Here is a 27955-nt window from a genome sequence, read left to right on the forward strand (position 1 = left end):
GAATCTCAGGCTGAACGGAGGTGGTGGACTCCTGTGTCCCCGGACTGCGGAAGAAAATCGTGGGCGGGCTGGGCGCTTCAAGACCCACCCCGGCTGTCTGTCCATCATCTACGTTCCCGGATGCACTGGGGCCCCGCGCCTGCCCCCGTCTCCATGAACCACAACCACCACCCTCCCCCCAAACCCCCTCCGCTCCCCTAAGGACCGAAAGTCCCCGCGGGTGTCCCCGGCTCCAGGATCCAGGCGGGCCGCGTGCGCCGGGAAGGAGGGCTTTGCAGGGGGGGAGCCACGCTGACCTGGCTCCGTCCCACCCGCGGCAACGGCGCCCGGCCCTCCGGGGCTGCCACGCGGGAGGCCCTCGCGCTGTGCCTTGCAAAAGAAAACACCTCAAGGTATTCGAAAGCAACCCATGACAGCGAGCCCGTAGGCAGTGGGCATGGAGGTCTGCCCCTGGCATTGCCTCGCACCGGGTCGTCTCCATCCGTCGGGAGCCCCTAAGATTTGCACACGTCTCCCCCTCCCACCCTGCCGCCCCACCTCCCCGAGCCGCCTGGTCCCCCCTGCTCTGGGCCGCAGCTTCGGGGCTGCAGTTTCTGGGGCTCTGCAGGGACGTGCAGGCCCCAGGGATGCAGGGAGCCTGAGCTGGGCGCCCACGGTCCAGGGAACTGGGGAGGTCAGCTGGTCCGTCACGTGAATGATTAAAAGTTGTTACCTAGGGGGACAAGAGGAGCAGGAGGACTGGCTTTTTGGGTTGGAAACTACAAAACCCGAGCTTCTGTTGGGCCTTTGAGCCTAACAGGAAGTGGAGCGTCACCAAAAGGGGAGGAGGTGGCCGCTTCGGGTGTCCCCTGGCTCCGGGCGCTCAGTTTGCGGGAGGCCCGGGTTTGTCACACTGCTTGCTTTAGGAAAGAAGAAGAAGAAGAAAAAAAACAAAAAACTGAGCAAGAGAGACGCCCCTTCCGTTGCATGCTAACCTAGCTAGCTGCAAGCCATGAAACCCGCTGACCCCACTGCAATCCCCCTGCGCTCGAGGTGAGGACACAGAAAAATGCTCTCGTGCTAAAACAACAGGGAAAAAAAAAAAAAATTGCAGTGAGGATATATGTGTGTTTTGCTTTCGTTCATGGAACTTTGTGCGTGGGCTTGATAATTTGCTGTGTGTTGTTTTTAAATATAATGTAGTTACTTTGTAATTTTTTAAAACCGCTTTCAAAGCTTCTGGCAGAAACGGTGAGATTCCACGTATTAAGTTCTGGGAAGAGCATTTCTCTTCGGCTTTCTTGGGTTACGACTCATTATTTTAAGCAAGTATTTTCAGCTAGTAGCATTTGTAAAGGGAAGCTTTTGTATTTGCAATAATCTTTGAATTTTATTGTACTGCATTGCTGGAGAAACCTTAGTCGGATGCAAACTACATAGTTTAAGGATAAATATTTCCATTGCAATTGATTTTTTTTTCTCCAAAATTGCTTCATTGCAATATGATGTTGGTGGGCGGTATGTAGAAATAAACACATTTCAGCCACTGATCTCCAGCATTCTCAAGGTCAGCTGCAATTTGAGCCTCGTGTTTTTGTATTCTGCTTTTGCAAATAAATTCTGTATTTTTGTCCTGCTATAAATCTGAAATCGCTTAGCTGGTTTTACAGAGGGTAAGTTCTATGGTTAGAGAATTTCCCACTGTACCTCACTTATTTTTTTTTTCATTGAAATCATATTTAATCCGTCTGTGTTAACCTCAATCTGTTTGTCATGGCAAAGTTTGAGTCTTTCAACTCAATGGTCCTTCATTGTCTACTGAGTGCCAGGCTCTGTGTTGGATACTGAGACGATAAAGCCAAGAGTCAAAGTTGTTTTTGTTTTTTTTTTTTTGAGAGGAGAAGTGAAGAGAGGAAGGTGGTGGTATTGCAGTCCGTTATTGTAGAACCCTGTCAGATTTAAGTTGTACACAGAGATGAAGAGTAATCGGGCATTACTCTGTGAGTCTCTCTATATATACTACCCATTCCTTTTACCCCTGCTTTAATTTTTCTCATGAAAGATAATAATCCTTCCAGTCTATTTTAGGGGCCAACGTGCTACAAATCTCCAGTTAGATCTAATACCTCCCAAAGCCTCCAGTCATTCTTGCTTTGTTTTTTTTTTTTTTATGTGTTCCAAGATTAAATGGATTTTTAAGAGTAGAAAAGATAAGTAGTGAATTTTTTAAATTAGTGTCTTTCTCGTGTGAACTTTAAGCTATGTGTTTATATCACCGATTTAATTGCACTGGATTAACTGCATGCTATTTGGGTCGTGGGGGATAAACAGCAGTTCGTCTGTGGGATTGAAGACTGAGAAAAATGAAGGGACAGAAGTTTATCTCTCGTGCTGGGTCTGGTTCCTTTCTGGCGGCAGTCAGCAGTCACGGGAAGGATGCCATCTGTCATCCTTCGGCATCTGGGCTGGCATTTATCTGCAGCCCTATTTTAGACCTACGGCTTATTAGAGGCTTCCAACGGAGCATCTGAGAACCGCTGATGAGAACCGGGAATTGTGCTTGTGGCAAAGAAGACAGATGGATGTAAATTTGGGAGTTGAATGCCGATGCATATTGCTTATGTGTTCGGAGCCTCTCAGACCATTGCCCCGCTGTCCACTGTGGAAGCAGAAGGTCGTTCGGATGTCCATTCATGCTGCTACTGGCTCCTCCAAAGAAAGATAAAAATTAAAATATAGCACTGTTGACACCATCCAACAGGATGCTATTGTGTACCTCGTTGCCTAAACACGATTCTTAAAACACAAGATAGCACATTCTAATTTAATTCTAAATTAATTCAAAGCCTATGGATGAACATTTGTTTAAATGTCCTGCTAATTGACAAAAGCATCACAGAAAATTCTTTGATTTCTCTTAATAGTGCCAAGAGAACCTGATCCTATGAAACACTGAAGCCATAAGGAAAGCTTTTTCTTCCTCAAAATTAACAACACAATGAGGTAAGTAACATATTTTTGGCTTTATTTAAAAAAGTAGTGAAATATGTTTAACAGGATTGACCATCTTTTTGCAGTTCAATAGTGTTAAATATTTTTGCATGATTGTGTAAATAATCCCCAGAACTTTTTCATCTGGTAAAACTGAGACTTTATGCCCACTAAAAAAAATATCCAGGGGCTGGAGAGATGGCTTAGTGGTTAGGCGCTTGTCTGTGAAGCCTAAGGACCCAGGTTTGATTCCCCAGGCACCTGTAAGCCAGCAAGATGGCACATGCATCTGAACTTTGTCTGCAGTGGCTAGAAGCCTTGGTGTGCCCATTCTCTCTTTCTCTCTTTCTCTCCCTCTTTCTTTCAAATAAAAATAAAATTAAAATACTTACAAAAACTATCCATTTCGTCCTACCCCCCAGCTCCCAGCAATCACAGTCTACGTTATATCTCTATGAATTTGATTGTCCTAATGATCTATAAGTGGAGTCATGAATCATTTGTTCTTTTTCTTTTTTTTTTTAAGTATTTTTATTTATTTATTTATTTGAGAGCGACAGACACAGAGAGAAAGACAGATAGAGGGAGAGAGAGAGAATGGGCGCGCCAGGGCTTCAACGAACTCCAGACGCGTGCGCCCCCTTGTGCATCTGGCTAACGTGGGACCTGGGGAACCAAGCCTCGAACCGGGGTCCTTAGGCTTCACAGACAAGCGCTTAACTGCTAAGCCATCTCTCCAGCCCTCATTTGTTCTTTTTGTATCTGAGTTTATGTCACATGGTATAATGCCTTCAAGGTTCGTTCAGATGGTAGTGTGAATTAGCTTTCTGAACCATCAATCATCGTCCATACAATGGACTTTTTTGTTTGTACATACATTTTCTGAATGGATTATCTACTTATCCTTGGATATTTGGATGGCTTCTTCCTTTTGGCTACTGTAAATAATGTTGCTATGAGAATAGATAAACACCAGTGTCTTCCTCTGAGGTTGTTAGGTTTCTGTTGAGCCTGGGGCTCACGGTGTACTTCAGGCTTTCCGTACAGGTGATTTCATTTCCATACCAGACGTGGAAGTGCACACCTGGAATTCTGCTAGGACAGTGGAATTGCCAATTCAAGGCCAGGCTGGATTACGTAATAAGACCCTGTCTTAAGAAGACAAAAAAAAAAAAAAAAAGGAAGAAAGAAAGCCAGATGTGGCAGTGCACTCCTTAAATCCCAGAACCCAGGAGGCTGAGGTAGGAGGATCACTTTGAGTTCAAGGCCAGCCTGACTAGAGAGTGAGTTTCAGATGAGCCTGGGCTACAGTGAGACTCTGCTGCTGCTGCAAAAAATAATAAGTAAATAAAAATAGTGATACAAGAAAAGAAAGAAAAGGTCTAACTGGAGCCAGGGCCTGTTAGGAAATACTGTAAGTCCTCTTTTAGGATGGAAATAATAGTCCAGATTGCAGATCTTTTTTTTTTTTTCATTTTGGGAGGTAAGCATGAGGACCTGAGTTCGGATCTCCAGCATCCATGTAAAAATGCTGGGTGTGGTATATGCCACATACATATGTACACACCACGGACACGTGCATGCCAACACATATGAACACACACAAACATGCCCACATATGTACACATCACACACATGTGCATGCCAACACACATGAACACCACACACAAACATGCTCACATACATATGTACACACCACACACATGCATGCCAACACACGTGAACACCACACACAAACGTGCCAACATACATGTGTACACACCACACACATGTGCATGCAAGCACACATGAACATCACACATGTCCACATACATAAGTACACACACACACACGTGCATGCCAACACACGTGAACACCACACACAAACATGCCTGCCCACATACATGTGTACACACCACACACATGTGCATACCAACACACGTGGGCATCACACATGCCCACATACATAAGTACAAACCACACACACGTGCATGTCAACACACGTGAACACCACACACAAACATGCCCACATACGTATGTACACATCACACACACACACACATGAGGCAAACATTAACACAAAGCAGCTCAAATGTGAGAATCAGGAGTTTGGTTCTGACCCAGCAGGACATTCTTTTCATATTCTGTCCCAACTGCTCCATCTACAAAATGAAGCAGATCTGATTTATTTCACATCTATGTAAAATTTATGACATTACCAGTTGCAGGCATTGCATATCATTCTATTGCCAGTACTAAGCTCAGTGAAGGCAGGCGCTACGGCTGCCTGCTGAGCTAACATTGTTGGGCATGTGGTAAGTACCTGTAAATATTTATTGATGGATAAGCATCATGAATATTTGGACCTTCCCCAGTTAAAGTGAAAAGCTAACATGAATGAAGATTCATCGGGTTGGAGAGATGGCTTAGCAGTTATGGCACTTGCTTGTGCAGCCTAAGGACCCAGGTTCAGTTCCCCAGAACCCACATAAGCCAGATGTTCAATGTGGTGCATGCATCTTGGTGTTTGTTTGAAGTGGCTAGAGGCCCTGGTGTGTCCATTCTCTCGCTAATAAATAAATTTTTTAAAAAAAGAATTAAAAAGAGGGCTGGAGGGATGGCTTAAAGGTTAAAGCATTTGCCTGCAAAAGCCAAAGGACTCAGGTTCGATTCCCCAGGACCCATGCTATCCAGATGCACAAGGGTGTGCACGCATCTGGAGCTTGTTTGCAGTGGCTGAAGGCTCTGGCACACCCCTTCTCTCTCTCTCTCTCTTTCTCTCTCTCTCTCTCTCTCTCTCTTGCTCTCCCTCTCCCTCTTTCTCTCTGTCAAATAAATATAATTTTTTTATTTTAAAAATATTTTTAAAATGGCTTCTCTCTTTGGTTTAATATCTGAAAATATTTTAAAAGCCATAATTCATGTGTATGCATCTCTTTGAGAAGTGATTTTGAAAGGTGCTGAGAACTACTGTTGGTCTCAAGGGTAAGCATACTATAAGACACCTTAATGATTACAGCAACCCTCCACCCCTGTTTTTCCTATGACTAACAGTCAAATAAAAATCTCCAGTATCCTGCAATTATAAAAATAATATTTGCAAATGTGCTTGATTTCTTTTTGACCTATTTCTGGAACTAACTTTGCATTACACTCTATGGAGCTAAAATTGCTTTTCTATTTCTAGCTTTCTTCTTAGTATGCGTTGACTCCTTGGATCCTTATAGAAGCCTTCAGTGTTCCTCTTAGGGAAAAGACCATACTTGTTCCCCTCGTTTATGTGCGTTGGATTGGTCATCTCCCAGCCCTGTCATCCTCGTTGTTTTGACAATCCCAGGAGAAAGATACGAGGCTAGACAGAAGTTTCGTCTCCCATAAATCATACTCTTTGAGGACCTCATTGCCTCGGTGATAGATGGCTAGATTCAAGGAGGCAGGCTGTGCTTTGCAAACACTTCATACATATTGATGTTATTCCCCCATAAGTAAAACGATAATAAAGCTAACTCTAGCTCAGTGATAGTAGCTAGCTGAGGTGTGCTCAGAAAGAATAGGATGGTTCCAGTGGGAAAGGGAAGAGGAGAACTAGAAAATACCAGGAGTGACAAACAGCTTTGGGTAGGGATAAGGAGATGGGTCGCGAAGGGCGGCAGCGATGCTGGCACTTACTGAGAGCCCTGCTGTAAATGTCGGTGTGGTTCATTCTAAGCTGACTGACCCATAAAGAATGGCTCCAATTCTTTAAAAAAATTTTTTTTAATTATTTATTTGTTTGTTTGTTTGAGAGAGAGTCAGATAGAGAAATAGAACAGGCAGCGCCAGGGTGTCTTGCCACTGCAAACAATGTGCCACCTTGTGCATCTGGCTTATGTGGGTACTGGGGGATCGAACCTGGGTCCTTAGGCTTCATGGGCAAGTGCCTTCACTTGAGCCATCTCTCCAGCACTGAACTATGGTTTCTTTCTTTCTTTCTTTTTTTTTTTTTTTTTTTGAGGTAGGGTCTCACTCTGGCCCAGGCTGACCTGGAATTAACTCTGTAGTCTCAGGGTAGCCTTGAACTCATGGCAATCCTCCTACCTCTGCCTCCTGAGTGCTGGGATTAAAGGCGTGCACCACCACGTCCGGCTATAGTTTCTTGCTGTATGATACCAACCAGGAAGCAGAGAACTGCTGGGTCCTGTGCAGGGTCTGCCCTCTGGTGACCCCTTTCATTCCTACTGACGGTTCTACAGCCTCCCAAAACAGTGCCACCAGCTGGAGACCAAGTGTGCAGACTAGTGATACTGTAAACAGTCAAGTGGGTATGAGGTCTGTCTGCTCAAGTTTGATATTGCTACCTTCTGGTTATTGGTAGCTTCTACATCTTGGGGAAATTTACAAGGATGATATTGTTATTGTGTAACAAATGATTTCATTCACCAAGAGCTTCCATAGAAACAGGGATAGTAAAAAATATTTCAGGGATGGAGAGATGGCTTAGTAGTTAAGGTACTTGCCTGCAAAGCCTAAGGACCCATGTTCAACTCTCCAGGTCCCACATAAGCCAGACACACAAAGGTGAGGCAAGTGCAAGGTCGCACATGCCCAGTAGGTGGTGCAAGTATCTGGAATTTGATTGCAGTGGCTGAGGCCCTGGTGTGCCAGGTCTATAGCTCCCTCTGTCTCTTTCTTTTTCTCTTAAAAAAAAAAAAATCAATGCAGAGTAACTTCAGAAAGATATGAAGCAAATCAAAGATTTGGGCCATCTTTCATTTATCGAGTATCTTGATTTATCAAGTATCTTGGCCACAGTAGTGCAAGTGGGAAGGTGCTCTGTGTGGTTCGGGCTTGAAGTCATAATCTGTGGGTGGCTCTCTTAGTCCCCAGTTGGGTGACAACTCAGTTGTCGTATGTAAAGAAAATTTTCTTGGGTACTGTTATATTTTTGTGCACGTTTGTGTGTGTGATGAGTGTATGTGGTATATGCGTGTGTACGTCTTATGTATGGAAAGTTTCCTTGGGTGCTACTATGTTTTTGCTTCTTTCTGTGTGTGTAATGTGGTGTATGCATGTGGACCTTTTATGTAAGGAAAATTTTCTCAGGTGCTATTTTATTTGTTTGTGTGTGTAGTGTGGTATGTGTGTACCTACAGCTGTCCCCACTCCATCACCTTTTTTTTTTTTTTGCTTTTTTCTTTTATTTTTCTTTTCTTTTTTTTTTTTTTTTTTTTTTTTTTGCAAATGCCTGTGATTCACAGGTCTCTATTTCCCTACGAGTCTGGGCTTACAGATGCATGTGACCATGTCCAGTTGCTTATGTGACCACTTGGATTCAGACACTCACAGTCTCTCAGGGCCTGGTGGTCACACAGGGCATCCTCTTAACCACGGAATCATCTCTCCAGCCCTTGGATACTAGTTGAACTGGGCCTGATTTGCCCTTGAACTTAGTCTATTAATGGTTTAGGCCTCCATTGTAAAAGGACATTTTAAACATAGATCCCGTTGTCCCATTCATCTACCAAGATGTTTGTACACTCGCTTAAAAAAAAAAAAAAGCAAAATTGGACTGGGCTGGAGAGATGACTCAGGGGTTAAGGCAGTTGCCTGCAAAGCCTAAGGATCCAGGTTTGAGTCCTCAGTACCCACGTAAGCCAGATGCACAAGATGGTGCATGCGTCTGGAGTTCGTTTGCAGTGCCTAGAAGCCCGGGTGTGCCTGTTCTCTCTCATCTGCCTCTCTCTCTCAAATAAATAAATAAAGATAAACAGATCCCATTCTGGTTTGTGAGGACTGGCACAGGCATTCTTAAGATACTTTCCCCCTGAAAAGGGGAGGACAGAAGTACACTTGCTACCTGCTGAGATTGTGTTCAGAGCTCAGGGGAGTGCTGAGGTTGGAGAACTCCTTGTGAAACGTGTACAGGGCAGGTGGTATTATTTGAAAGAGACGTGGGGAGGAGAAGTGTGTCAGATGGGCAGGAGGAAGTACTTCGTAGGTAAACAGCATATGTGATTCCTGGATTCATGGACCAGTTTGCTGTGTGTGCGTAGGTAACCAGTCCCTTCGCCTCAGTTTAAACAATGCCTGTAATCGGCGCGCAATAAACCTGGCCCGAAACTGCTTGGCAGCTGTGCTGTGATCCCCTTCCAGCTGTCACCTTTCATGCCCACAGGAAGAATGCTCAGTTTTGTGAACCGACCTCTGCGTTCCACCTTGGAGCGGCTTTCTCTCTTGGCAGAGGAAGGTTCTTCTTCCAAGCATCTGTGTTCTATAATCATCCATTTCTATGCAAGTACATATCGTGGCAGATGAGGCCGAAGAGAAATCATCTGTGGAGTACCGGGCGCATCTCACAGCAAAATAGCATGGCAGTTACCGTCCTTGCCCCGTGCGTGGCATGAAGATGCAATGGCATGCACTTGCCTTACAGTGCCACGCTGTTGACTGCCTCCCTGCCTGATGAGCCCGAGGCCAGCTGGGTTCGCTCTCCGCCCCGGCACGTGCGTTTACGCCTTCTCTCTGGGTCCTTATTGCTCTTCCAGCCTCAGGGACTAGCTCTGCTCATTCCAGGGAACTTGGATGTAGTAAATAACCGAAGAGTAGGTCTAGGAAAATCAAAATGACCCGGGCCTTTGCGTACCTACGCGTGAGGATGTGTAACGTTCTTACTCTGTTACGTCCATGTTTCAGATAGCTTCCAGTGTCCAGTCACGACCTTCCAAAAACGACGTCACTTCTCGGGTAATTAAATAGTCCTCGGATCCTAACCCAGCTGTTCCACCGCTAGCCATGTATCCAAGGCAGCCGTATTTATAAGACTAAAATGCAGAAAGAACCCAAGACTCCGCAGCTGATGAACAAACAGAAGGGGAGACCCGTACCATACAATGCTATTTGACATTTCAAGAAGAATGCAGTTTTTTTTTTAATAAGCAAATTTTTTTATTGTTTTGTTTATTTTTTATTTAAGAGAGAGAGAGAGGAAGGCAGGCAGAGAGTGAGAGAGAGAATGAGCGCACCAGGGCCTCCAGCCACTGCAAATGAACTCCAGACACATGCGCCCCCTTGTGCATCTGGCTAATGTGGGTCCTGGGGAATTGAGCCTCGAACCAGGGTCCTTAGGCTTCACAGGCAAGCGCTTAGCCACTAAGCCATCTCTCCAGCCCAAGAATGCAGTTTTTGTCCCTACATACTACAGTGTGCGTGAACCTTGCAAACACACGAAGAGGAAGACGTGGGATATAAAAGCCTTATGTTACACAAGTCCATCCATCAGAAATGTCTACACGAGGCAGGCTCATTGAATCTGAAGGTACATTAGTGGTTTCTTGGGACTGGAGAGGAGCTTGGGGATTAGGGTTCGTGGAATGGGAAGTGATTACTAATAAGTCCAGGTTTCTTCTTGGGCTGTTGAAAACATTTTTTTTAACCTTTTTTTTTTCTAAGTTTTTTGTTCATTTATTTATTTATTTTTTAAAATTATTTATTTATTTATTTGAAAGCGACAGACACAGAGAGAAAGACAGATAGAGGGAGAGAGAGAGAATGGGTGCGCCAGGGCTTCCAGCCTCTGCAAACGAACTCCAGACGCGTGCGCCCCCTTGTGCATCTGGCTAACGTGGGACCTGGGGAACCGAGCCTCGAACCGGGGTCCTTAGGCTTCACAGGCAAGCGCTTAACCGCTAAGCCATCTCTCCAGCCCATCATTTATTTATTTATTTATTTGAGAGTGACAAGAGAGAGAAAGAGGCAGATAGATAGATAGAAAAAGAGAGAGAGAGAGAGAGATGGGTGCGCCAGGGCCTCCAGCCTCTGCAAACGAACTCCAGACGCGTGCGCCCCCTTGTGCATCTGGCTAACGTGGGTCCTGGGGAACCGAGCCTCGAACCGGGGTCCTTAGGCTTCACAGGCAAGTGCTTAACCGCTAGGCCATCTCTCCAGCCCGAAAACGTTTTAACATTACATTCTGGACCTCACTTAGTGGTACATCCCTTTGTAATCCCAGCACCAGGAGGCTGAGGCAGAAGGGTCATGAGTTTGTCGAGGCCAACCGGGACAGGTTATATGGTGAGACCGTGTCTCACACACACAAAAAAATTATCATGGTGTGGTCATTTGAATGTATGCCTCCCATAGATGCAGGTGTTTGTTTTTTTTTTTTTGTTGTTGTTGTTTTTGTGGTATCTTGAGGTAGGGTCTCACTGTAGCTTAGGCTGACCTGGAATTCACTATGTAGTCTCAGGGTGGCCTCAAACTCACAGCAGTCCTACCTCTGCCTCCCAAGTGCTGGGATTAAAGGCATGCGCCACCACACCTGGCTGACTCAGGTGTTTTATTAAGGGTGTAACTTGAGTTTCCAGCCATCTGGCTGGAGGAGGTGTCATTGGGGGTGGATCCTGAGATGCAGCCCAAAGGTGTTTGGGGGGGATGGATCTGATTCCAGCCCAGAGATACGCAGAGAGGTGTGAGCTCTGCTGAACTTTTGTGCGTGCAGCTCTTTGGTGTTGCAGCATGGTGATGTTTTCTGTCTCTGCTTGGATGTGTGAATGAGAGCCAGCTTCTGCCGCCACCGATGGGACTTCTCCTGGATCTGTAAGCTGAAATAAACCCCTTCCTCCCATGAACTGTGTCTGGTTTGAACAATCATCCCAGCAACTTGAAACGTGGCATTTCCAAAACTCTGTTAGGATATAGAAAGAATATGCTCAACTATATTCTTTAAATGGGTGGATTTTACTGTTTATGAAATACTGAAACTATAAAAATATGCCTGCATACCCAGTGATAATTTTTACGTTATCTTGCAGGTATGTTAGTGACAGCCTTAACATATTAATGCTGTGACCCATCCTCGTGGAATTTACTACGCCACGGTAACCGCGGCACCAACTGCCATCAGGAAAAGCTTGCTTGGGCCTATTGCTGCCCAGTAGCCAATGCAGCTGCAGGGCCTTAGGCAAGGTTCCATTCCCGGGCGCTGAGGTCGTTCCTTTGGGAAAGGGGAAGTTGGCTTCTGAGGGCTCTGACATCCCTTCCAGCTCTGAGTTTGTGTGTTTGCAGGGATAGGCATATTGGGTACTTTTTTGTTTGTTTGTTTGTTTTTGTTTTTTGAGGTAGGGTCTCAGGCTGATCTGGAATTCACTCTGTAGTCTCAGGGTGGCCTCGAACTCTTGGCGATCCTCCTACCTCTGCTTCCCGAGTGCTGGGATCAAAGGTGTGTGCCACCATGCCCGGCTTATTGGGTACCTTTTGAGAGATGGTTTTGTCCCTGATTATTGGAGTACAGCAAGGAGAGGTGGGGTTTCCAGAAGCTGCCACACCAGTAGCCCAGCCCATCATGTCCCACTCTGTCTCTATTTATTTATTTTTAATATTTTTGAGTAAAGAAATGAAGTTTATTTAGCTCACAGTTTGGAGACTGACGGTTCAAAATCAAATGGCCCCATTTAGTCTGCCTGTGGTTAGAACCTATGGTAGCTGGGGTCATAATGGGAGCATGTGTAAGAGGGAAAGTGTGGGAGGGACAGGGTACATGCAGACTCAGGAAGCCACAGGACTGATAGGGATCAAGCACGAAACATACCCAACCACAGCATTTGTACTATAAAGACATACAAGTCCATAATAACAGACAGATATTATTAGAGAAGACCTGAACTGTCACTATGACTAGAATGGTGAGTCCCACCCAATAATTTTTCATTGTTTCCCTCAAGGAAGACTTTTTAGGTATCTTTTCTTATTACTCTCCTCACTTCTATGAATATTTTTTAACATGTATTTTTATTAGATATGGACACATTTTATATGTAAACAACACATGTCTGTACCATCCTTTCCCTCTTCCCTGGCCCTTTTCTGAAGACACCTTCCATGTTGGGAATGCCGGTCAATCCCGTGGGGATTGTGGGTCATGCATCATGGGGGCAGCAGTCAGTTATGGGAGAGAGGCAGTCTCGCTGTGCAAAATATCCCAACTCTTGGCTCTAACAATCTTTCCACCCCCTCGTCCACAAAACTCCCTTAACTTTAACTTAAAGTGCTGGGAGCATTTTAAGTCTATTGCAGTAATAGGCACTTAGGATCCCCTGGATTTGTGGTTTAGTAGGTGTTGAGTATCCTCAAGGTCGATCTCCTTCACCCTTGTGCTGATATCAGATTCACTAAGAAAGCAGCACTCTTGCTCATTTCCCCAATTCCTCTGTGATTTCAGCTGGTCCAACTTGGAGCGCGCTGGGTCATTTATCTCCTTAGGTCCAGCTGCCATCTGAAAAAGAGAAGCAGATTCTCCAACAGAGAGTGAGATCAGCACCAGTTAAATGGGATAACCATTATGAATTTAGAGAGAATTTAAAGGCTGTAGACCCTCTTATATCCCCAGATTAGTGGGAGCTTGGCAGTGGAAAGCAGAATCGTTATCTGGATATGATTCTGACTTGTTTCCCAGTTCCAGATATGGTTTCCTTTCCACTGAGCAGATAGATCTGTTAGCCAATCCAAGAGCAGTTCGTTACCCACCATGGCCATGTGCCTCTATTGCACTCTCGTGAGCATCACGTCAGGTTGTTTGCTTCTGAGTCACTTGGACTTTGAGTTGCTCAGACAGATGTTGGCCACTTTTCCCCGTGGCTCATGTAGCGCCTTCCAGCACTGGATGGGCTAATTATCTGAGGACTGGCTCTCCTCCGGATTCCAACCAGGTCTCTCCATGGTCTGTGCTGACAGCATTTGGTGTCTTCAGCAGTAGGGTCTTACCATTAACCTCTGGTGGGTAATCAAGTGCTCTGACGAAAGACTGTCTTGTTTGTTTTGGGAGATCTAGTAGGTCTCTCTGATCAACAGCTCATTGTGGATGTAAACCACATCCTGGTACAAGGAGTTACAGGGCAGCGCTAAGGGAAAAGAAAAAGACATAGAGGAAAGCGAAACAGGAAAAATTTAAGGTTAGGTTCATCTCACCCTCTCCAGGGCCCTTCCATCCAGGTGCTCCCCCTAAGGTCCTCTTGAGGGTTCTACCTTTCAGTCTAACAGCCAGGACAGAGGAGTCTGTGGTACCAGTTCAAGTTGGGTTCAGTTTTGTGTCCCCCGCCCAGCCCTTGCCCTTCCCCCAACCGCTCCCCTCCATGTTGGCCCAGCCTTGAGGTGCCATTCAGTTATGTCGGCAACTCAGGCTGATCCAGCTTAGGAACTGCGGATGAGTGAGACATCACAACGATTGTCTTTCTGGAAATGTGTGAGCTCTGAGTGCCACCATTTTTCTACAAATTTCATTGTGTCGCTTGTTTTCTTGCTGCTGAGTAGAATTCCGTCGTGTAGATATACCACATCTTGGTTATCCGTTCATCCAATGATGGGTAATTTGGGTTGATGCTAGCTCATAGCTATTATGAATTGAGAAGCTTTAAACATGGTTGAGCAAATATTTCTGAACTGAGATGTGGAGCTTTTAGGATAAATGCACAGTAAGGGAATAACAGGGTCTGTTGTTAACTCTATATTCATCCTTTTCAGGAGTGTGGTGGTTTGATTCAGGTGTCCCCCATAAACTTAGGGGTTCTGAATGCTAGGTTCCTAGCTGATGGAGACTTGGGAATTAACGCCTCCTGGAGGGAGTGTATTGTTGGGGGCGGGCTTATGGGTGTTATAGCCAGTTTCCCTTTGCCAGTGTTTGGCACACTGTCTTGTTGCTATTGTCCACCTTATGTTGGCCAGGGGATGATGTCCACCCTCTGCTAATGCCATCGTTTTCCCCTGCCATTGTGGAGCTTCCCCTCAAGCCTGTAAGCCAAAATTAACCTCTTTTTCCCAGAAGCTACTCTTGGTTGGGTGATTTCTACCAGCAATGCGAACCTGACTGTAATAATAAAGTGGTACTGAGGAGTGGGATTGCTGCTAGACACCTGACTGTGTGGCTTTGGCCTTTTGGAGCTGATTTTCAAGAGGAATGCGGGAGGATTTGAAACCTTGGCCAAAGAGACGCCTTGCAGTGATGTAAATACAGCTTGATGGACTATTCTGGTCAGAGTTGAACGACCTGAATGAAGTAAGAACTATGGACTGTGAGGTTTGGCTTATGAGGGTGAGAAAGAGCTTTGCCTGGACTGGGCTAGCAGCTTGTGTTGGAAGTTTACTGTTATGTCTGTGTCCTGAGAAGTTGTGCAGGGTTGCTTTGCATAGAAATGAACTGGTGTGAGCCGAGGAATATGGCACAGAAAGAAAAATCTTTGGGTGAACTGCTGCCCATTCACCTTTGAGACCGGGCTGGCTGACCTGCACTGGGGCAACAGGAAGAGTGTAAACTGTTTTGAAAGGGCCTGAGTGTTCAAGGAGTGTCCTGTTCTTCAAAGTTTGCTTTAGTCTCCCCTGGATTAACAAATTGGCACCCTATGTAGTATCGTGGAGTATAAGAAATGCTGGAAAGAGGGTCACTGAGTTTGCAACACAGTCTTGTGTTTTGGAAATGGCCATGGGCAGTGTGAAGCAGGTTTGCTGGTTGCCTGCATGGAGACCCCATGGGGCCATGAAGATGAACCGTGACTTGCAGTGGAGACCCAGTGGAGATGCCGGGACCATGAGATGGCTACTAAGGAAAGCTGCTGGGCCCAATAAAGTTTTCCAGGACTGTGAGTAGCCTAACTGGAGGGGTGGAATTGGAATGCCAGAGACTTGTTGCTGGTAGAAGTATTGGACTTGGAGTTTGTCACTGACTAGAGTTGTTGGACTTGGAGCTACAGAATTTGGTGTTTGCCCTGGCTGTTTAAAATCTTGTATTGGCTGCATATTTCTTTGCTGTGCCCAGTGCCATCTTCTGCAATGTGAATGTTTATTCTGTGCCATTATGGTTTTATTGAGGTTATTTTTTGATATCATGGCTCAGTTAAAAGATCTTGGACTATGGGGATGTATGAACATCATTGGAATTGATAAAAAACTATGAGGACTTTTAAAGTTAAATGAATGTATTACATTTTACATCATGTATGGTTATCAGTTTATGGGGGCCAGGGGTGGAATATGGTGGTTTGATTCAGGTGCCCCTCATAAACGTAGGTGTTCTGAATGCTAGGTTCCCAGCTGATGGAGATTTGGAAATTAGCGCCTCCTGGAGGGAGTGTATTGTTGGGGGCGGGCTTATGGGCTTTATAGCCAGTTTCCCCTTGCCAGTGTTTGGCACACTGTCCTGTTGCTATTGTCCACCTGATGTGGGCCAGGGGGTGATGTCCACCCTCTGCTCATGCCGTCTTCCCCTGCCATCGAGGAGCTTCCCCCTCGAGCCTGTAAGCCAAAATAAACCTCCTTTTCCCAGAAGCTGCTCTTGGCTGGGTGATTTCTACCAGCAATGAGAACCTGACTGCAACAAGGAGTCTCCATACTGCTTTTCATGGTGGTTGTACCAGCTTACATTCCCACCAACAGTGAATGCGTGTTCCTATTTCTCCACTTTTTTTTTTTTTTTTTTTTTTTTTGAGGTTGGGTCTCACTCTAGCCCAGACTGGCCTGGAATTCACTTTGCAGTCTTCAACTCACAGTAATTCACTTACTTCTGCCTCCCAACTGCTGGGGTTAAATATGTCGCCACCACACCTGGGCTCAACTGTGTCTTCTTGACAACTGAAATACAGAGCAGAATTTCTCCCTTTGGCACAGTTGGCATGATGGGCAAGATACTTCTTTGTAGTGAGGGACTGTCCTGCTCATTGTAGGAAGTTTGGTGGCATCCCTGACATCTACCCGCCAAAAAGCAATATTATCTCCCCTCCAGTTGAGAAAGCCAAAATGTCACCAGACATGGCCAAATTCCCCTGGAGGGTACAATCATCCCTACAAATTGTGTCATCCATATCACCATATTGTCATCATCGTTCTCTAAAGCACGTGATGGCTGTTTACAGTGGGCTTACTGGAGAATTCTAGAGCTCAGCTGTTCTTAAAGTAATGTCCTTCTTACACTGCAGCCTGTAAAGTCCTAGTTCTCTTCCTTTTCCACGCAGCTAAAAAAATTACAGAATTATATTGTGCTGCACGCTTTAATAAATACTAAATGAAATATTTATAGTAAATCTCTAAAGACATAAATTATTCAGATCTCTTCAAACCTCTTAGATATAGAAAGTATTTGAAAGAGAAAAAGTCTAAAACGAGTATAGGAACAAACCCCAACTTTAAAGAGCAGATAAGGGCTGCAGAGATGGCTCAGCGGTTTAAGGCACTTGTTTGCAAAGCCTGACTGCCCCAGTTCAATTCCCTAGTACTCAGATAAAGCCAGACACACGTGGTGCGTGTATCTGGAGTTCCTCTACAATGGCAAGAGGTCCAGGTGTGCCCATACTCACACACATTCTTTCTCCCTCCTTCTCTGACTCTCAAATAAGTAAAACGTGGGAAAAGAATTTAAAAAGAGCAGATAAGGGTGAAGTTGTCACTCATGAGTGTCCGACATTGCGTATTTATAGCAAGCTACAGCAATGTCCCCATTGCTTTGCCTAGACTCAAGCTGCAGACAGTGAGAGGTGAGTGTCTTCTCTAAAGACTGGAGAGGCTTCTGTAGACGTCTTGTGTGCCGTTCCTGCTCGGTCCCACATAAAGAATGCAAGCGTCTTGACCCTGACACTCTTCCCTGTGCTTGCCAAAGCGGTTCTTTACCTTGAGTGTTTATAACTGACAACGCAGAACTGAAAATACCTGCCACGAGATCTGCTGTTGATTAAATTCTAAAAGGATCCCAGGACCTTTGGGACCATCATTATTAATTTGTGCAGCCCATCCTTGACTATATTAGCAGTATGGGCTGCTGGAGTAAGAGGGTACAGGAAATGAGAACCTTCAGTTACTGTCCCTGAAAAGTAACCACAGGAAAGCTGAAGGTACTTATAATAACTCATATCCTAGAGTGAAGCTCTGATAGAACAGGAAACATGGAATTGCTTTTCTTAGTAGAACAAACTACAGAAAAAAATCCAAGACAGAATCCCGCCCCCCCCAAATAAAAGCATTCCAAAAAGCTTTCTGTAAAAGCAACATTGCTTTTCAAGTCTGAACTGTTTTTTGTTTTATTTTGTTTTAAAGCAGAACTTCTTTGCTTTGCCTTTGTGAAAAACTCTTCCCAAGGCTCTGTGCATTGGAACATCCCTATAAATCTCAACATTTAGGAGGCTGAAGCAGGAGGGTTATGAGTTTGGGGCCTATTTATGAGACTCTGTCATAAATAGGGGTCTGGACAACAGCTCAGCAACTAAAGGGACTTGCTTCTGAAACCTGAGGGCCTCCGGTTCAATTCTCAAACCACCTACTTAAGCCAGATGCAGAAAGTGGCTCAAGCACCTGGTGTTTGTTTGCAGTGGCAAGAAGCCCTGGTGTGCCCGTACACATAAACAAGTAAGTAAACTTTAAAGTAAATAAATGAAATAATAAATAAGCTTTCCCTTTTTAAAAAATATTTTATTTATTTATTTGCAAGGAAAGAGAGAGGGAATGGGCACACTAGGGCCAGTAGCCACTGCAGGTAAACTCCAGACATATGTACCACCTTGTGCATCTGGCTTTACGTGGGTACTGGAATGTAAAACCTGAGTGGATCCTTTGGCTTTGCACGCAAGAGCCTTAACCGCCAATCCATCTCTCCGGCCCAGTCACTCGTCTTTTTATTAGTATAATTCTTTGGACAATTCATTTTCCTTAATTTTGGCCTTTGAACTTGTAGAATAGATCAACGGGTCCCGGGTGCGAAGATTGACCCCAGCGTGTCTTGAACCTAAAGACGCAGCAGGGTCACGATTGCTCAGAGTGTAATTTACTGAGGAACCTGAACAAAGTGTGGACGTGGGTGGTGGCAAGACAGTTGGAGCCCTGCAATTCGGGGCTAGAAAGGGGTGTATTTACAGACTGTGACGTAAGTGGACACCCCGGCTAGAATGTACTGGGTTAATCTTAAGATACCATCAGAGTCAAGCACAAGCCTGATCAGGACTAGCTTGTAAGATGCGTCCATAAAACCGCAGGGGAAACAGCCATGGCAGTTCGAATCTTCACATGGCTGCAGGCATGCTCAGCTGAATTCGTACTTTGACAAAAGGAATACGATAGTCGCTTGCCAAAATGAACTGCAGACACGCCTAAGAGGCTTGGTGGAGGTTTGTGGGGAAGTAAGTAGTCTGCAATCAGAGGTAGTTGAAAACCGCAGTGCTCCGTGGGAGGTAGCAATCATGCCTGGGAAGGTGTGTGGAAGCCAGAGATCAGTCGTAGGTCTGGGAAACCAACGGTGAGATCTAACCTTTTCTCACACATACAATTGAGACGTCGATCAAACCGAATTTTTCGGCTGGTGAATACCTAGGCTACTCTCGTCAGTTATTTGTTTATGGCTTGTGATTCCGGGGCCAGCTCTGTCTTGTTTGGTTTTGTTTGAAACAGGGTCTTAACTATATAGCCCAGGCTGGCCTAGAAACTGTAATCCTGGGGCTGGAGAGATGGCTTCGTGGTTAAGGCGCTTGCCTGCAGAGCCAAAGAACCCAGGTTTGATTCCCCAGTACCCACATAAAAAGCCAGATGCACAAGGTGGCACATGCATGTAGAGAGTTCGTTTGCAGTGGCTACTGGCCCTAGCATTCTCTTTCTCTCTCATCTTTCTCTTTCTATTTCAAAACCTCTCTTTCTGTCTTGCAAATATACATATACATATATATATATATATGCATATATATATATACACACACACACACATACATACATACATACACACACACACACATATACATGTATATATATATATTTTTTAATACCTGGGCGTGGTGGTACACACCTTTAATAGCAGCACTTGGGAAGCTTTACCATGAGTTTGAGGCCACCCTGAGACTATACCGAATTCTAGGTCAGTCTGGGCTAGAGTGAGACCCTACCTCAAAAAAAAATACAGATATATTTTTTCTTTTTCTTTTTTTTTTAAAGAAATTATAAGCCTGCCTCAGCTCCAAATGGTGGGATTACTGTCACCACCAGCTGCATGACTCTTTAGGTATCAAGAAGAAGACAGAAGAATGCATAGATGTTTAGACCTTGTGATTTGTGCTGTAAAATTTGGAGTACCAGACGCTCAGGAGCACGCGAAGCCAGGTAGAAGCCCACAGCCCACAGCGGTGAATGGCCTGGGGCAGCGGTCCCTGGAAGAAATCCTAGCTGCGTTACTAAAGTTGCCTAATAATCTTGGAAAAAACTATCCATTGAGGAGAAGAAGAAGAAAAGATAAATTAGATCCTGCCAGTGTCCTGAAGAAAATCCCTTGACCTCTTGCCTAGGGATAAAATCCATGCCTTGGATGGAAGAAAACAGAGCCCCATATAATCTGGTCCTTTCTCATCACATCACTGTGATTTATCCTTTTTTTTTTTTAAAGTATCTTATTTATTTATTTATTTGAGGGAAAGAGAATGGGCACCCTGGGCCTTTAGCCACTGCAAACTCCAAACGCATGCTGCCACCTTGTGCATCTGGCTTATGTGGGTACCGGGGAATCGAACCTGGGTCCTTTGGCTTGACAGCGCTAAGTCATCTCTCCAGCCCTGTTTTATTCTTGTAAACTATAGTGTGCTCAGTACCACTGTCCAAAATACTGTTGGAGTTTCTTTATTTTATGCTTTGGTGATAACAGCAAACACCTTGCTTGTCTTCTTTATTCTTGCATCCATGAAACCCAGAGCAGCGCCCGCCATAAATGCTCCTTATCTGTTCAGTTTGCTGAGTGAGTAAATGCAACTGTGTCATGTGACACTCACAGGCGGGCCCTGGTAAGTTCTGAGGCCACCACAGTTACTTGCTACTGCGGTTACTGTTATCTGATTCATGTACTATGGTTCCACATATGATTTTATTTCTTAAAATGTATGCTGCAGTGCTGGAGAGATGGCTTAGCAGTTAAGGTGCTTGCCCGCAAAGCCTGTGGATCCAGGTTTGATTCTCCATGTCAGCCAGATACACAAGGTGGCACATGCATCTAGAGTTCGTTTGCATTTTGCCTTGGTGCGCCTATTCATATTCTCTCTCTCTTTCTATCTCTCTCTTTGTCTCTAAATAGATAAATAAATAAAGTAGCTATTTTTAAAAATATTTTTATTTATTTATTTGAGACAGGGAAAGAGACACACAGAGAGAGGCAGAGAGAGAGAATGGGCGCACCAGGGCTTCCAACCACTGTAAACGAACTCCAGATGCAAGGGCCACCTTGTGCATCTGGCTTCCATGGGCAGCCTTTGGCTTTGCAGGCAAGCGCCTTAACCACGATGCCATCTCTCCAGCCCAAAAGTAAGTCTATTTTTTTAAAAAAATATGCTGCAAAAAGATAAGCTTACAATTAATGTGTCATTGAGGGAAGTATAATCTTGTTTAAAAATAATCTCAGGGCTGGAGACATGCATGGCTCAGCTGTTGAAGGTGCTTGCAAATCCTGAGGGCCCCGGTTCAATTCCCCAAGTAAAGCAAGATTCCCTAAGTGGCGCACAAGCCGAGCGTTCTATTGCAGTGGCTGGAGACCTTGGGGCGCCCATCCTCACTTTCTCCATCTGTCTCTTTCTCTCTGTCTCTCTCTCACTCCCTGAAATAAATGAAATATTAAAAAAAAATAATCTCCGATGCAGATTCTTCGTGGTAAAATAAAAAATAAATTTAGTGGTTCTTATTTGAAAGGAAAGAAAGAGAAGGGGATGAAGGAAGACAGGAAGGGAGGTAGAGAGAGAGAGAGAGAGCACACCCTGACCTCTTGCCACTGCAAATGACCTCTCGCTGCATGTGCCACTTTGTGCTTCTGGCTTTGTGTAGGTACTGGGGAATCAAACCCTGGCTGACAGGCTTTGCAAGCAAGCGCCTTAGACATTGAACCATCTCCCCAGCCCACGGACAGATTTTTTTTTAAGCATTTAATTCCTCTTGTTTGACGTGTTTAAGATCGTTCATCTGCAATTCAAAACAAGCAGGACCAAAGGGAAAAGAGTATTAAAGTATGCCTTTTATCTCTGAGGCCAAATCAGTTTGGGAAAGAGTGGTGAACTCCATTTGAGTGCCGACGCGAAAACGCCACAACCCAGTGGCTGGCAAGAACGCTCACCGTTCTGTATTTCATTCCCATCTCTGCTCCAGGTGTTGCCACAGCTGTAAACTTCCGGGGAGAGTCATGGGGGTCCGAGTGCTTCGCTTCTCCCTGGTGGTGACCCTCGTGTTACTGCTGGTCGCCGGGGCTTTGACCAATTTACTTCCCCGCGTCAAAGAAGACGAGATGCTGGCTCTGCGCAGGGAAATAAAATCCCCGAGCAAGTCGGCCCTGGATTCCTTCACTCTCATCATGCAGACCCACAACAGAACAGATCTCTTGCTCAGGCTCTTAAACCACTACCAGGCCATCCCGCGCCTGCACAAGGTGATCGTGGTGTGGAACAACGTCGGAGACAAGGGCCCGGACGAGTTGTGGAACTCCCTCGGGCCTCACCCTGTCCCCGTGGTGTTCAAAGCACAGACAGCAAACAGAATGAGAAATAGGCTCCAAGTCTTCCCTGAACTGGAAACCAGCGGTGAGTGGAGCTCGGTTCTGAGCCCGGTAGGGTTGCGGGGGGCGTGTGGATTTGCCTTAGGTGTCTGCAGAAGACCTGGGGGAAGTTGATCATAAGCAAGCACTTTGAGACACTTAAGGAGCAATTTCCAACATTTCAAGAAGCCATTTCCTGGGGGAGGAAATCACATATATATCTTGTAACAACAGCAGAAAAGTAACCTTTTTTTTTTTATTATTACTTTACAAAAAAAAAAAAAAACATGTGATATGGTGAGTATCATAGCATTTCAGAAAAAGTAATGAAATGCCATTTGGCTTATGCTTAATGTGTTTTTACCATCCTTTGCCTCCCACATGTAACAGTTTCTTGAGTGTGTAATTTGCTTAAAAGAACCTTGGCTTTATTTATTTATAAGTTTATTAGTTTTTAGGTTGATAGAAGATAATTACATGATTATCTTCCCCTTAGGCAGTTATGAAATCAATTATAATTTAAAAATAACTTTTTCTACTAGATAAATCTCTCTAGGAATACATTTTTTTTCCCATTTGCTAATTGGGAAGACACTTCACTGAATGATCTACATAGACGTGACTGTACCTGACTATTTAAAAAAAATTTTTTTTGCTCATTTTTATTTATTTATTTGAAAGTGACAGACAGAGAGAGGAAGAGGCAGAGAGAGAAAGAGAGAGAGGGAGAAAGAATGGGCGCGCCAGGGCCTCCAGCCACTGCAAACGAACTCGAGACGTGTGCGCCCCCTTGCGCATCTGGCTAACGTGGGTCCTGGGTAATCAAGCCTCAAACCAGGGTCCTTAGGCTTCACAGGCAAGCGCTTAGCCACTAAGCCATCTCTCCAGCCCATACCTGACTGCTTTTTGTCTGCACTTCCAAACTCTTCACTATAACTTTGTTTTTTCCTTCTCATTTCAGCGGTTCTGATGGTAGATGATGACACCCTCATTAGTGCTCAGGACCTTGTTTTTGCTTTCTCGATTTGGCAGGTATGAAACCATTCTGGATGAAGTTTTATCTATGTAGTATGTAACTAGAGCAACATGTGTTAACATGAGAGTTGGTTTAATATCTTGGTATATTGTAAAGAAGAATTAAAATAACCTTCCAGAAAATAACTAGTGACAAAGTCTGGTTCAGCCAAGACTAGAATGAAGAAATGTTTTCCTTTTTGTTTGCTTGTTTTTCAAGGTAGGGTCTTGCTCACAGTGATCCTCCTACCTCTGCCTCCCCAGTGCTGGGATTAAAGGCATGCGCCACCACGCCCAGCCGAAGTAATGTTTTCTACAGGCCATAGATAGAGGTCTCAAATGAAAAGTTTATGTCTGTGTTATTATTGTACATAGCATTTTATAAAAGAAAGGAGTTACTACCTCAGTAGAATTTACTCCTGATTGAGACCACTGTTTATAAATTTTGCAGTAACAATTCTTCATGTGTTGGGGTTGGTGGGGGGGATGTTTGTTTTGGCTTCGTTTTTCCTAAATCTCTTTTGAATAAACGGGCCAAAAAAAATGCACACTATTTCTTTTTTTTCTTTTCAAGGTAGGGTCTCACTCTAGCCCAGGCTGACCTGGAATTCACTAGGTAGTCTCAGGGTGGCCTTGAACTCACAGCAGTCCTCTTCCTCTGCCTCCCGAATGCTGGGATTAAAGGCGTGCGCCACCACACACACTCGACTCACACTCTTTCCTTCCTTGAATATGTACTGATAATAGCTGCACTACGATTTCCTAAATCCCAGACTGCGTACCAATGCTAGGAAGCCGGCGGCGTGGTGAGACACCGCGGCCCCGTAGGGGATGTGATTTGCGCTGCAATAGCTCTGCACGGGTGACCCAGGCCGCAGCAGCGTGGCGTCGCCAGACCGGGTGATGCCGCAGTCACCTACTGAGACAAAACACCCGACCAGAAGCAGTCGTGGAAGACAGGGCTTGTTTCTGAACTTCCATCTCCCCTGGCATGCCAAGTGTGGCAGGACCTGGAAGCTGGTTCTCGCCGTGATCTCAGCAGCACGAAGGGAGCGGAGGAAGCGAGCTCGCTCTGAACACCTGGGCGGGATGGACAAAACACAACCTCACAGCCCACCCCTGGCAACGCACCTCCCCTAAGGCCACACCGGCTTGGGGACCAAACGTGAGGGTTCATCACAAACATGAGGCCTTGCGAGATGTTTGCATTCAAACTACCACAGGGGTATTCTGTAAATATCAGCTTTCTAAAAGCTTCCATTTTGAACTTGCAGCCTACCATATTAATCAACACAGTGAACGTCTTTCCATTTTAGCAGGGTTTTTTTTTTGTTGTTTTGTTTTTTAACCCCAGCCCTGTCAATAAAATCTTCTTCAGCAAAAAGTTCTAATGTAATACTTTAGCTGTGAGATTTCCATTTAAGGCTAAAAAAAAAATCAGTCTACCCAAAGTACATGGGGTCAGGCAGTGATTAATTAGAACAAGCTGGTTAAAAATATATATAAAGAGGTATAAATGAAATTGTAAGTTTTATTCATAAAATATCGAGAAATATTTCAATCCATTGTGTGAGATTGTCTGGCTCTGGGCAGTGTGAGTGGCCAGTGCCCCGCCTCATACAATGATTTCGTATCTATATGCATACATGCATATATATCTATGTACTCACATTATATACATATGTGTGTATATACATGTATACATACACACATGCATATGCACATATATGTATATATATGTACACACATACATGTATATATGTATGGGCAAGATAGAGAAGACAGTCATCTCTGCACCTCCGCACATACCTGATACCTCCGCTGTCAGTGCTTTCCTCTCTGAGACTTCCAAGCATCTAAGAGGAGGTGAGCCACACTTCTCTGAAACCTCTGACCTTCATCCCCCTCCCCCGAACAGCCTCTCTGCCTCCAGCCACAGCTATTGCTGTGCCCTGGGTACTCCTTCACCTCAGCCGGTTGCAGCACACCCTTCTCACTCCTGTAGCACCGAGTCCCTGGTCCTTGTATCTGAGCATACCCTCCTAGACCGTGAGGCCTCTGGCATTTAAATAATTAATTTATTTGCAAGAGAGAGAAAGAGGTGGCGGGGGGGGGGGGGGGGGGGTGGAGTGGGGGGAGGGCATGTCAGGGTCTCTAGCCACTACAACCAAACTCAAGATGCATGTTCCACCTTATGCATCTGGCTTTACATGGGTACTACAGAATTGAACTCAGGTCCTTAGGCTTTGCAGGCAAATGCCTTAGCCTCTGAGCCATCTCTCCAGCTCCCCTTTCTCTGTCTTTTTTTTTTTTTTGCTGATTTTTTTTTTATCTTTAGTAACTCATGCAATGAGTTGTTTCGCTACCCTGTGTTACTTCTTCAGAGATCCTGACACATCCTTTATCTGTACGTACGTATGTGTATTTAAGCATAGAATTTGTATTTTAATTATGTTATCAGATTTTTGAAAAGGACATGCCAAGTTGAAAATTGATAAAATATCACATTATTTAAAATCAATAGTAATGGTCAGGAACATTAAAATCAACATGGGTAAATAGTAAAAATTATTTATATAGATATGTATTTTTATATTTGCTTAACAGATAAGAATGGGTTTTTTGGAAATATCACATTATATCTTTTCTCCTATCATAAATAAATTAAAAAAAACTTTATGCAGTGAATTTCTTGTTGCATACTTTGAAGGACTAGACTTTGGTGACCAGAATTTGTTAAGATTTGATAATATTAGAATTAGGGAATTGTAAGGGTAAAATATTTACTTATTTATTTGAGAGAGATGGAGAGAGAGAGAGAATGGGCACATCATGACCTCTAACCACTGCAAACAAACTCCAAATGTATGTGCCACCTTATGCATCTGGCTTACATGGGTCCTAGGAAATCAAACCTGGGTCTTCAGGTTTCTCAGGCAAGCACCTTAACCACTAAGCCATCTCTCCAGCCCAGAGTTTTTTTTTTTTTTCCAGAGAGATATGGATCATGCTAGAATTTGACTGTGAATTTATCAAAAGACAGATTGATAAACCAGGCGTGGTGGTGCCTTTAATCCCAGCACTTGGGAGGCAGAGGTAGGGGGAATCACCGTGAGTTTGAGGCCATCCTGAGACTCCATAGTGAATTCCAGGTCAGCTAGACCTGGGCTAGAGTGAGACCCTCCCTCAAAAAACCAAAACGAAAACAAAAACGAAAAAAAGACAGATTGATAAAGTTGCCTAGAGTTAGATGAAATTAAAAATGCTGAAACCGGGAATAAGGACAACTAATCAGGTTCATTACAACTAACAAATGGAGACTTTCATCTTCTCTAAACAAATGCTTCAAACTTCATTTTTCTTTTTGCTTCTTTTCAGCAATTTCCTGATCAAATCGTAGGATTCGTTCCTAGAAAGCACGTCTCTACGTCCTCGGGAGTCTACAGTTACGGAGGCTTCGAGCTACAAACCCCAGGGTTTGGGAATGGTGACCAGTACTCCATGGTGCTCATTGGAGCCTCGTTCTTCAGCAGCAAATACCTTGAGCTCTTCCAGAGACAGCCTGCAGCCGTCCACGCCTTGATCGACGACACCCAGAACTGTGACGACATCGCCATGAACTTCATCGTCACCAAGCACCTCGGGAAGCCCTCGGGGATATTTGTCAAGCCCATCAACATGGTCAATTTGGAGAAAGAAACAAACGGCTATTCTGGAATGTGGCACCGCGCGGAGCACTTCCTGCAGCGGTCCTACTGCATTAATAAGCTTGCGGCCATCTACGATGGCATGCCCTTGAAATACTCCAACATCATGATTTCCCAGTTTGGCTTCCCGTACGCCAACCACAAAAGCAAAATGTGAAAGCGAGACAAACAGCAATAGCCCCGAGAACTGCTAGTGTTTGAGTGGCTTCCCGTGCTGTGGCTTTTTTGATTTTTTTTTCTGTTTTTCAGCAACATCAGGAAATTTTGTCAGTCCAGAAGTCTTTACAATAGACAAAGAACAACAACAAAAAAAAAAGTATGCAGTATTTCTAGTATGTAAAATTCACATGAACTTCAAAAAGTATCCTTCTTGTGATGTTCCAACCCAAGGTTATCTCCTTGGGCAGCGGGTTTCTTTTGTTTACATCCTGAGACTATTGTGTCATTTCTTTCATTCCTGGCATTTGCCTTAAAGACCTTAAAGACTGGATCAGAAATTCAAGGAAGACGTTTCCTGGCTTGATCTGCCTCCTCAGCAAAGCCTGCGGCATAGGAAAAAGCCATGCGAGAGGGTCATCTGCACCCAGTGGTGGGCACCAGGAAGCCCCGCGGTGCCAGAGCAGAATGCCCTGGGCCCGGCGTGGCTCTGCTGCAGCGGGCAGTGCTCCTAGATCCTTGCTGAGCCTCTGGTGACTGGGAAGGGGGCGTCTGAAGCTGCCCCGCGTCCAGTTGTTTGCTTGGTTTTTGTGAACATTTACTGCATGGCTCGCCAAAAATAAATGAATAAATAAGCGCA

The 27955-nt window shown here is 44.7% G+C and overlaps 1 protein-coding gene across 4 annotated transcripts; it reads left to right on the forward strand.

Annotated features, from left to right (window-relative positions):
- Positions 1-27955, forward strand: Extl2 (exostosin like glycosyltransferase 2). Of its 4 annotated transcripts, XM_045138570.1 has the most exons (6): positions 1-392; positions 906-1032; positions 2904-2982; positions 22057-22484; positions 23400-23470; positions 26831-27955. In XM_045138570.1, exons 3-6 carry the CDS (start codon positions 2978-2980, stop codon positions 27314-27316), a joined length of 990 nt encoding a protein of 329 aa, XP_044994505.1. In that variant the 5' UTR covers positions 1-392; positions 906-1032; positions 2904-2977; the 3' UTR covers positions 27317-27955. The 4 variants fall into 4 exon arrangements, with proteins under 4 accessions (XP_044994505.1, XP_044994506.1, XP_044994504.1 ...); XM_045138571.1 differs by lacking the exon at positions 906-1032; XM_045138569.1 differs by lacking the exon at positions 1-392 and having other exon boundaries at positions 580-1032.

The sequence above is a fragment of the Jaculus jaculus genome, chromosome 19 (genome assembly GCF_020740685.1).
Source record: "Jaculus jaculus isolate mJacJac1 chromosome 19, mJacJac1.mat.Y.cur, whole genome shotgun sequence".
NCBI lineage: Eukaryota > Metazoa > Chordata > Mammalia > Rodentia > Dipodidae > Jaculus > Jaculus jaculus.

What these genes read in the sequence shown, in the direction of transcription:
- Extl2 (XM_004659081.3), top strand. Translation starts at nt 19,973, where the DNA reads ATGTTTAGACCTTGTGATTTGTGCTGTAAAATTTGGAGTACCAGACGC. An exon ending in TCAGGAGCACGCGAAGCCAG is followed by an intron (nt 20,041 to 22,056) that starts GTAGAAGCCCAC and finishes TCTCTGCTCCAG; the next exon opens with GTGTTGCCACAGCTGTAAAC. An exon ending in CCCTGAACTGGAAACCAGCG is followed by an intron (nt 22,485 to 23,399) that starts GTGAGTGGAGCT and finishes TTCTCATTTCAG; the next exon opens with CGGTTCTGATGGTAGATGAT.